The sequence below is a fragment of the Perna viridis genome, chromosome 12, assembly GCF_037379345.1.
Source record: "Perna viridis isolate PV_CMFRI_1.1 ecotype Kerala chromosome 12, ASM3737934v1, whole genome shotgun sequence".
NCBI lineage: Eukaryota > Metazoa > Mollusca > Bivalvia > Mytilida > Mytilidae > Perna > Perna viridis.
Window position 1 is genome coordinate 4406370 of NC_142456.1, and position 11607 is coordinate 4417976.

General features: G+C 32.8%; 1 protein-coding gene across 1 annotated transcript; it reads left to right on the forward strand.

Annotated features, from left to right (window-relative positions):
- The first annotated feature begins 272 nt into the window (after positions 1-272).
- Positions 273-10381, forward strand: LOC148600927 (uncharacterized). Its single transcript, XM_088556596.1, has 3 exons — positions 273-366; positions 8141-8325; positions 9971-10381. Exons 2-3 carry the CDS (start codon positions 8148-8150, stop codon positions 10105-10107), a joined length of 315 nt encoding a protein of 104 aa, XP_088412722.1. The 5' UTR covers positions 273-366; positions 8141-8147; the 3' UTR covers positions 10108-10381.
- The last annotated feature ends 1226 nt before the right edge of the window (positions 10382-11607 follow it).

An 11607-nucleotide genomic window follows, 5' to 3' on the forward strand; every position in this document is an offset into this window, starting at 1 on the left:
CTCGTGCGTTTTTCCAACATTGATGTATACACTCAATCATTTTGTGCTTCAGGCGAATAAAATGATGAAGAGTAGTGGCACAGTGGTGTTTGGTTGTATGTTATATCATATATGTACATTATAAATTCTAAGAATACAATAGTCCCACCTATTTGGTCGTGTAAAGTTGGTAGATACGGTAGGAGTTAATAACACTTTCATGTTTTTATGTTCACGATATTGCAAAAATATATTAACTATTTCCTGGGGTTTTATTATCGTGCATTAATTTAAATAGTAATATTATGCTAGGTTTATAAAAGATAAATAAAACTTCTGCTATAAACTTGTTTAAAGGATATTACCATTGGACTACGACACCAAAGTGTAAGTTTTAGAACATTTGATTGTAAGCATCTTAAGAACTGTTCTATAGTACTTAACAATAGTTTATAATTTTGCTTATTTTTCTAATACGTATACAATATGATATTTCTTTTTTTGTAAAAAGAGTTATTTCATTTGAAATCAGTTCATTACACGAAAGTTATAACCATAAGTACTGCCGTTTTATATACACAACACAAGAAACGCACTATGTTCGTTCATTTATATTTTTTTTTGGGGGGGGATATGAAATTCAGAGAAATTTATCTTTCAAATTAATGAAATCGAATTCTTTTTTTTTTACTTTTTGGCAGTGGAATGTGTGAATTTTTGCACTTTTCAAAATTGGATTGGACTTACTTAAATAAAATGCTCTGTTGCCACAACAGAAGCGCAAACTCTATATGCACTTGTTAAGCAGACTAACTGGGTGTATGTACGTGTTAAGCAGACTATCTGGGAATTTGTACGTGTTAATGTTAAGCAGACTATCTGGGAATTTGTACGCGTTAATGTTAAGCAGACTATCTGGGTATTTGTACGTGTTAAGCAGACTATCTGGGTATATGTACGTGTTAAGCAGACTATCTGGGTATTTAAGTACTTAAAGAATTACTGTTATATCCTTCTGGTCTATGAGGAAATAACCTCAATCACGTGGTGCACCCTAAATAACCTGCATGACAGTTTTTTTCTAGTTTGCACCACGGGTATTGGGAATATTTTAAATAGACCAAAAAGAATATAAGAGTCATTCCTTACAATGTAATTTAAGTATCAAAATTTAAGGAGTAAATCAGCAAAAAAAGTTAGGTGACGTCACAGTCAAATCACGAAATTTAGTCTATAAGATAAAGGACATTTTTTTATCCAGAGAGCGTGCTACATCTGAAATTGAATTATTTCAAATAATTTGACAAATTATTCAAACTTAACATAGCACAACTAGTAAGAAGTGATGTGTTTCTTTTGTATCTCAGTATGCGTTGGTGTGTTGTTTTAAATCAAATAATTTACAATTGAGCTCTGCTCTTAAAAAAGTAGATCTTAGTAACATGTTAATAATAACATTTTATTGAAAATAAAATGATTTATGTGGCTACATTTCCCCCTTTTTGACCCTCACTATGTTATCTAATGTAGCCAATATCACCAGCTGCATTTAATTCATGCATACCAATGCAGATCATCCAATCAAATTAGCGCGATTGATCACATGTTCACTTTTTAATCTTGATCAAGAAGGCCTGTTGTGATTTTTTGTTTAGTTGATTACCCACCTCCTCCCCTTACTACCTCCGATATCTTTTTTCAATATTGGCTATGGCCGGTTTTTTTTTTTAGGCCATACCTTTTTTGTTGTAAGGAATTTCGTATACGTTTTAGGGAGTGTCAACTGAATTATCAATTTTATATTATTTGTCTCATCTCTGACAGTGACACCACATTTTAATGTACATATGTTACTTATTTTTACTGTTTGATTATCGTCATTTAATAAATGACATTTATGGGTTATTTTGTTTTATTTATGTCCTTACCAAAAAACTTATTGGAGTAGCTTGCACAGTTGCTCTCCTCCTTTTCTCTAAAGGAATAACTTAAGAATTGGTGCAATATAAATATGTTTTTCCGACGCAGTCGTCATAGTTTCGCTTTTTACCCTTTGACCTTAAGGTTGCTCTTCTATGGAAACGCAAGTCACCTGATAGCAATTCTGTTTCCCGATTGGCCAAATACCGATAATTTAGTGGCGTTCCTAAAAACTGTATAGAAAATTTGAATTTGCTTTCGAAAGAACTGTATCGAAAATTTTAAATTGCGTGTCGTGTTATTTTCTTGAAAGAAATCAATGATTTATAAATATTTTCTGTAACTCCTTGAAGAAATGTAGAAACGTAGGAGTAAAATTTTAATGCGTCGACTATGTTTTGGTAAAGACAGTACTTGTTTAATGTGTCTTTTGATTTACTTTTTTTGTCACGGAAAAAATAATGAACCTAAAATGAAATGACTTCTACCTTTTATTTGTAAGCACTATTTATATTGTTAAGGTATTAAGTGTTTATTTACAATGATGAAGGGAAAAATACCGTATATTTCCATTATTCTTATATTTCTATTTAATCATTGCAAGCACCTCTCAGTCTATACTGTTGTGTTAAAGAGTGATTGACTGATTATAGTTTAACGCCCTATTGCTGATTGTATGCATATTAACACGCTTTAATCATTCGAATGCACCTTTCTTTGCACTAGAGCAACACGCTAAGTTGGATATTTTATTAGCTTACAAACAAACAAACTGCGAACGACGTTCCATGAATACAGAATTTATACTAAATTCACCTGTAATTGGTGCAAATAAAATAGTTTATTTTTAGCGCAAACCAAATATGGTTTGTTGCGCAAATGAAATATTAAATGGCCCAGAAGCAATGTGTCGTATAAATGACTGTTGGTAAAAATAACACGATAAGCACCCATATTGTTGGTCAGCTTAATGTTCCATTGTTTTGTTCGTCACGAGCCAATCTGTGGTTCAACTGAAATGGAACGCATTACACAAATCACCTCAAACATATTTATTAATATCCTAACGCGACCTCATTTTAATCACATGACCACGTTCTATCCAAACCTTCTTGTTGTAGAAACGTTACCTAATCAATTAGCTCCAGCACAGAATAGATTTTGCCTATCACAATTAAGTAGCACCCCAGCTAAGAATCATGCAAAATGTGATACATGGATGGAAAGCCTACATATTTTTTTATTTTTAATATTTTGCTTAAAATGCTTTAGTACACAGAAATTAACATTTGTTTTTCTTATAACCCGTGCTCGTATGAGATAAAAATTATATAGAATGCACTGTAGATTTAAAAATTAAGGGAGATTACTCTGTAAATGGCATTCAAATACAATAGAATCTACTGTATTTTCAATGTTGTTTATCTCCTAAGAGCAGACAGATTGGAATGAATAATTACACATTCATAATTCATAATACACCCATAAAACAACTTAATTACAAAAATAAAAATATGTAGCCTTTTTTTGGTGTGTATCACATTTTTCAGACTTTTCATGATTCTTACAAAGACAGCTACTTAATAGCTGAGTTTTAATAACAGGTTGATGGTTTATATGTATTTCCTTTTTGATTGTTCAACCGATGATATGCCAGGATTTATCAGGGGAAAGAGTTCAGATTTGATTGTTGGGGTTTAACGTCCGAGCAGCAATATTTCAGCTATATTCAGACGATGAACATGAAATAGATGATAAAATGAACATGAAATGATGATGAAATGAAAAAGGGATGGGACACAAGGACAATGGGGTCGACAAATTTTGATTGCCACTGGAAATAGGGAGAGGTGGGTAGGGTCGGGCAATTTAGCCTCCTGTGGCGGAGCCCTATGGTTTCTACTCCGGGAGAATACCACAGTAGGGTTCTCTAACGTGCGAGGAACGTGGCATCTTTCCCAACACGATGCACCACTATGGTTTGCAGTCAGGTTTTCCGTATTATAGCCTGAAAACCCCAGCATTTAACACGCCAGGGGTACCCCATTCCACCGCCTGGGGCACACATCCCAGTTGCTCTGTGGGCAGAGCGCCCTAGCCCCCGGCTAGGGTTCTGAGCACTATTTAGTCGCATTTTACGACAAGCTTAGCGCTGCTGCAGGCCTATTCTTGTAACACCCGGACCTGCACGGGGGAAAGGTAGGGTCCGGCAATTTATCCTCCTAAAATTGGGTCGCGTTAGGATATTAATAAACATTATTGAGGTGATTTGTATAATGCGTTTCATTTCATTGCGGAGCGCAAATGTTCCTATTCTTAATGAATACCTTACCACTGCAGGGTTCTTTAACATTTGAGGAACGTGGCATCACGTTGCACCACTATGGTTTACAGTCAGGTTTTCCGTGTTACGGCCTGACGACCCCAGCTTCAGAAGCTGTAGAGGAAAATTCAGATTAAAGGAACCGGATAAAAAACAAAATAGTTAATAATCTTTCACGAGAATAAAATTGTAAGACAGTAAGAGTATAAATGGGTTTGGGAGAAATATTTTTGGTTACTTGAACTGACCTGATGGTTCCTTTTTTGAAAAAAATTGTTCACTGATTGTAAAATTTGGACACAAATGAGAAATAATGGCCTAGGTACAATCTCTTCTATTTTGTCCCGGAACCCTCAGAATCTCCAAATCAACCCCAGTATCTGAACCCCAGTGAAAGAAAGGCTATGTCATTCAAATTGTTCTTTTTTTTTCACCAAAACTTTTCTCTTTTCATTTTTGAAGTACCGCCTACATTTCAAACGATTGTGGTTTTTCTATTAATTAAAAATGTAAAACAAAACAGAAATTAAAAATATTGCTCCTTGCTCCGTTGTTGTTTGATAAAGTTACTGTCATTATGAATCAAAATTAGATCTAGATAAAAATGTCACTTTTCTATACACATGTTCATTCTAAATAAATAATTCATAACATTAAGGTTTTTCATCCATTTGTATTTCGACCATTAGGGCCATTAACAGATCAGTATTGTATCTCGTCAATAATGTTTGTGTAATAACTAACCATAATGTAAGCGAAAGGCTGAACGATCTATAAACCAGTGTTAACCCAGCATTTCTATCAAATATACTTGTATCAAGTCAGGACCAATACGGTGGGTTCCAACCATACGGCTTTTCACTTGATCACGCCACTTGTTATGCGGGCTCTACGTTTTGATTATTACTTTTGACTATTGCCTTGAGTTTATCAGTTATCACCCTCCATAACACTAAATGTTATAATGAAACTGAAGAATTGTCCTTGAAACACTAGACTTTAGTTTGACCTTTCAGAAGTAAGAATACTTAGAGTGTAATTCTAAATTGGTATCTACTTTAATGTTGAACTTGGTGACATTAAATTATCGTTATTCACTTATATACTGTATAATCAAACGGTGTGGCTTTATGAATTAAAAATGTCATATGGGAATCATTGAGATATTACATGTAACCTTTAATGATAATGTTGCGCTTATATTTGTTCAATCTGAAAAATTCATTGTATACAGGTATCTAGTATGATATAAGCAAGTGGCCGTTGGTATTGTTATACCATCATTGAAACCCCATTGCCAATACAGGTTGAATCTCTATACCTTACCTCTGAGTAAAACGATAGTAATGTATTAACGGCTATATATTCGTGTTATTCAAATCAAAGTTATTACAAACCTGATAGTGTGTGTTGCCAAATGAATATAATGGTTTCGTTGTTGATTTCATTTCGGTTTTCAACTGAAAAATGTAGAAGAACAGATAATAATAATAAAAAAAGAATTCATACAGGGAAACGCAACACTATCTTGCATCTCCGTATCACTTTAATCCAAAACAGTTAATACCTTCAGATGTCACCATAACGTCTTCAACAATTGTACACAAACACATTTAAGTAAGCTCTAAAAGGCCCTTATAACAATGACAAAACAAATCACAATAACAGGACGATGACAATTCCTCAAAATCAAACTAAAAAGTAATATAACGACACAAAGAAACATTAATGACCAACATATCCTTACTCAGGACAGACACATGACACCGGCGGTGGTGTTTAACTAGTTATATAAGTCTTTAACTTTCCCCTTTAATGTAAATTAAAAACAAGAAGTAAAAGAACAAACAAACAAACACAAATCCCTTCTCTGTTTCAAATTCCAAACTTCAAATTAGAGTTTTAGGTTTGATCGACATACAAAGTAACATATTTTCGTATGCATATTGTACAATACTCACACATTAATATCTTTAAATAGGCTTATTCGTTAGGGATATAGTTCTGATGTTGTTAAAGATGGCATGTTTTATATTATCTATTCGCTCATAGGATCTTTAAATGGAAACTAACACACTATATTTAAAAGCAATTTTCGGCATGACACGGATATGACTTACTACATCACGGCGGCGTTATTATCTCTGATAAAATCTATTTACCTCATCCATTCTCGTTATATTTAGCCGTTGATAGGAAGGTGTAGACATTTATATATGGAAAAAAATAATTTTAGACTTTTTTGGAAAAATACATATGTTAGAATGAGGTTTCAAAATAAATATTGATATTACGAGAACGGATACGATGAGTATGTACAACCCCACCGGAAGACCAAGGCTACCCATCGGTCTTCGAGGAACGACGATGAATCCGTCATACCACTTATGTACATTAGTATTTGATGTAATTTGTCTGTTTCATTGGGAAAAAAACTGTACGATGTATATGAAAAACAAAGAACATTCTATGAACACTGTGTGTATATATATCAAATGGTCGTCATTAAGTGGTATTAAATTTCAACATCCGAAACAGTGGCACATTTTGAAATACGCATATGCTTTAACGGGAACATTGGAAGTATCTAAACATACATGTTAAACTTTTCGCGTCTCAGTTAAAGATCAACATATTGTATTTAAAAATAAGTCATATTGCAACAAAATGTGATATTATTCATTCAGTTTCGAAATAAGTTCTTGACGTTCTTGAAATAGAACTGTAATCAAAGTTGCATCTTAAAATTGAAATTAAAATGATAGTTACTCGAACGTATGATGACCTGAGTGTTACTGTTTTATTATTGACGTTCATTTATTTTTGTTGAGTAAATGACATCCGTTTCAATTTGTGCGATACAGTCAAATCTGGATAAGCCTAAGTCAAAGAGACAATGGTAAATTATTCGAGTTATCCGAATTTCTAGTTATCAGATGTCGTATATAAATCGGACAAATATTGGTTGGTGATAGTTTCTGCTTTTTTTTTACAAATGATTTGTTGTGCTTGTCTTTGTACGATCTGATAATAAGAAAAAAAATTGTCCGTGATATATATCAGATATATTGTACATGCTGTACTACATCGATTGTTTTTGTGGTAAATCGAATTAATTTCTTTCTATATCGATAATGTCAATGGAGCATATTCTATGTTGTCGTGAATACATAAATCATGAGGAATAACGTCAAACTAAGTGCATTTAAATTAAAGATTCACTAGTGGAACGAACGTAATTGTAATATTTTAAGTTACGGTGTGTAGATAAATAAGGGGACACCATTTTAACGAATAAAAGTTGAGTATAATGTTTATACTTATCAAACTATCGAATATCATTGCTGGTGTAATAAAAATTCGTTTCTTTTTAGTACCCGAGCTATTTTGTAATAATCAAATACGCAATCTTAAGCTACATAGGGGTCAATAAATAATTACATTGGTTACTATGTAAAAAAAATTAATCATCGTTAACAATTAAAACATTCACATTTCCCACTATTAAAGCCGACCTCTAGACATCAGGATATTTACATCGAACACCTATCGAGGGGATTGACTGAAAACCTCGAGTTATCCCAGATTTCGATTATTTCAAGTTCAAGTCATTCGAGCTGAAATTGTTTCGGGACTGTCAAAATAGTTCGAGTAATACGAGATTTCGTCTTTTCCGAGCTGTTCAACATACCGAGGTTAATTCATTTCTTTACATACTGATATTTGCAACAAAAACACGTTGACAGTTTGATTGTTAAAGGGACAATCCTTTATTATAGGAAATAAAAATCAATTACTTATTTTTATATTTTATTATATGTGACGATGCGTGATGAGTGACTTTCTCTTTGTCAGTTCTGTAAAAAAAATTATGCATACATCTTTAATTCCGTCTGATTACTATATTCACACTTTTAGATTCAAAATGAACAGCAAGGTTGTAACTACCATATTAGTGATTACCGTCACTGTTAGTGGAATATTCGGACAAGAGGCTTCATCTGCAGTATCTAGTAGTAGCAGCCTGTCATCTAATGCAGCACCAGTGGCTCCTAAAATGAGTCCTGCTCAGCTGGCCATGATGCGTAGCGCAATGACACGACGTAAGTTCACACTACAGCTATGATCGATGAAATCGAAATCTAGATTAAACAATGAATAACAAGACTGATATTCAAAACTCGAAAATAAAATTGACAAAGACGAATTAGCCAGAAAATCTAGAAAATTGCAAGCAAAGGTCACTTGATGCTCCCCTCCCCAGAAATCATATGAGAAACCCAATTAGTCTTTTAGATGGAAAGCAAAATGGTAGGTGCCAAAGGCATCAGAAAATGAAGAACCTGAAAAAAAGTCTCATTAAATTCCATCAGCTGTTGTAGAAAAAAAACTGCTGAAACTGGGGACAGATGGGCAGCATAATAACTATATACCTCCTGCTTTTCGGCTGATACAATGAAGTATACAACTACAATGATATCCATGTAGACAAAAAAGTAGGAAAATATTCTAAATTCGGAATACAAATTAAATTCTATAGCACGAACAAATGCACCAGTTGAATAGCTAGGCATTCTCCGTTTATAGAAAGACCCCAGGGGTTGCGTTTGTAAAGCCCAGTAAGTATGATTGTAGCAGAAAATGCTGATAAAATGAATAAATCTATTTCATCTCCCTGAATAAATCTATATTTTTAAAATCTAACTGAAAGAATCAATGTAGCAGACATTTGATAATTGGCCAATAGTCACAAGGAAAGGCGGTGCTTGAATATATCAACGCATATTTAAAGAACTAAAACCACGATGTGCATATACATGTATTCATTAAATAAAATGAACCTATTGGAAATGTAAGAATGAAAACTTATTTGACTTGAAGCTTTGTTTTTTGTTTTTGTTTTTGTTTTTTTAATCCAGATGGTTTTAAAGCTGTACACCCTCAATTCAGTTCATTTTAGGATAAATTATTTCTATAAAAACTCTGAAATGTGAAATGGTGATTTAAACCCACTTACTTCTATTAATTAGCTTAAAGTGCAAATCGGATATTTGTTATGGTCACATGTCTAGTAAATATATATTAATAAATATTTGTTTTTTCTTTTTGTTTTCGTTTTTATTTTATTGTAAGCTAAAACAAAATTTATTTATCAAATGAGGGCACTTTCCTTTCAAAGAGCTACAAATGTACATTTTAAATAAAATGAAAGCATTTATTCAACTTGTCATATTAAGGCAACATCATTGTAGTAGTATCATGATTCATTTGACATAGACTATTAAGTGTAAGTATTTGTAAGAATCAGACACCATGGGAAATATCAGAAATATGTATGTCAAAAACCACCGATCTGACAATATGATTTCACTCATGAATGTTTTCTCTATTTGAAAAAAAAATTATTTGATTTCTGTATCACTGGATTTGCTCAGAAATTGTTCAATAGTATGTTAGAAAAATGAGGTTTTTGACAGTCTTAGAGTTATCTTCCCTTGAAATATTCATTTTCAGTGCAGATCAATGAAATTATAACTCATTACACCAACATGATATGGAATATTTTGTCCTTTTCCTTGATTCTCATGGTGCAAATAGTCAAATCAAACTTTCAAAATGGTGGGTTTTTCATGCCGTGTTTCACCCACTGCCTGAATCATACAAAGACTGACACTGAAAATCAATAAACTCAAAGGTATATATATTGTGTATGACTTGTAACGTAATACAGAGATTTCCCTTTTTCAGGAGCGCAATCCGCACAGCAGCGTCCCCGTCAAAATCCCTTCATAAAAATGATGTTGATGAGACAACTCTTGTCAGGAGAAATGGAAGGAGGACCCCTTATGACAATGATGCTTATGAGAGGACTGGGATTGTTTTAAATAGAACTTAAAAACTAAAACCGACTATAAAACTGCCGATTTTTAGTCAAACTGAAATTGCCAGAAATAACCTAGATAATGAGATAATTGAACGTTTTAAACATATATCCAGGTTTCTTACTAAAGCTTTTTGTTGATGTCAACATGTAGAACGATAATTGTTTCAATTTTAACGCATATCGTGGTATGCTAGATTTATTCCATCATAATCCAAAGTATTTATAGAAAAAAATATTGTTGTACAATATTTCGAAATAAATTATAATAAATTTCAATTTAGTGACTTAAGTATTCCGATTGTTTATTTTTGTTGAAATATATGTTCTGTTTTTATGCTAGCATAATCCTAAAGTTTTGCATTCTTTATTGATACTTTTTTTTTAAAAAAATCTTATTGTGTTATTCTAACGGCAAAAATGTGAACGTAATTGATTTTGAAACAACTTCACATAAAGTTTTTTTTTCGTTTCTTTTGTAGTCGTGCCTGAAACTCAAAAGTAACATTAAAATATATTCGTCTAAATGGTCCTGTCAAACTCGCAAGAAAACTTGGCCTGTCAAGATTACATTCTTAAGATTTGTTAATGTTTCTTAAATTTGATTTTGGACAAACGGCCGAACAGATAGAATCAATAAAATATCATCTGATCTTTTGTAATGTGTTGGGGACGTAATGGTGTTGTCGTACCTGATTTTCGGAGTACTTTTTACTTTGTAGGTTTATAATTCTTTTTAGTTCAATTTTTTAGTTAATTTCAATTCCATAGTGTTTCGCATCTTATTTTCGTCTGTGTCATTTTGATGTTCATAGTTTTGTTTCGTTTCCATAGCATTATCATTGTGTCTTGGTATTTGCCGAGGTTTCATTTCTTCCAAAAACATAGCCTAAACGTGAACACGTGACACAAAGACTATCAGCATACACATGGTTGAGAACCGCATAAAACAGATTACGAATTAAAAAAAAATGAAGACCAATGAAACAAGACGTTACATAAAAACTAAACCACTAGCCATATAAACTGCCAAAAACTATCGGGATTGACATAGGGTGCTCCGGAGAATAAGCATGTCCTACCCCGCCAGCAGCGACCGTAACATTGCGAAAAAGTATAATCCGGTAATAGTCCAGCAGCAATAATGCAGCTCCCTGACACGAGTCATAATAAAGTCCCGTCTAAACAATTCACAACAGCTCGATTTCATTCAATTTAAGGAGGAATCATGATGTAAACCAAGTAAAAAATGCGGAAATGGTCAAATAAAATTAAGAGGAGATCACTGAAAAATAAAAAAAAATAAAAAGCAGACTTGTTTTTTTTTAAGAATATTTCGGATAAGTTTTAGTAACTTCTGCGTTTTGTTTTGTTTTGTTCTTTATTGGTTTTGTTTTTGTTTTTCTTTGTTTCTTTTGTTTTGTTTTGTTTTTTTTTTTTGGAGGGAGGGGGACCACCAAGAGCATTTATTTATCTTTGTTTCATTAACTTCAAACATGACCTT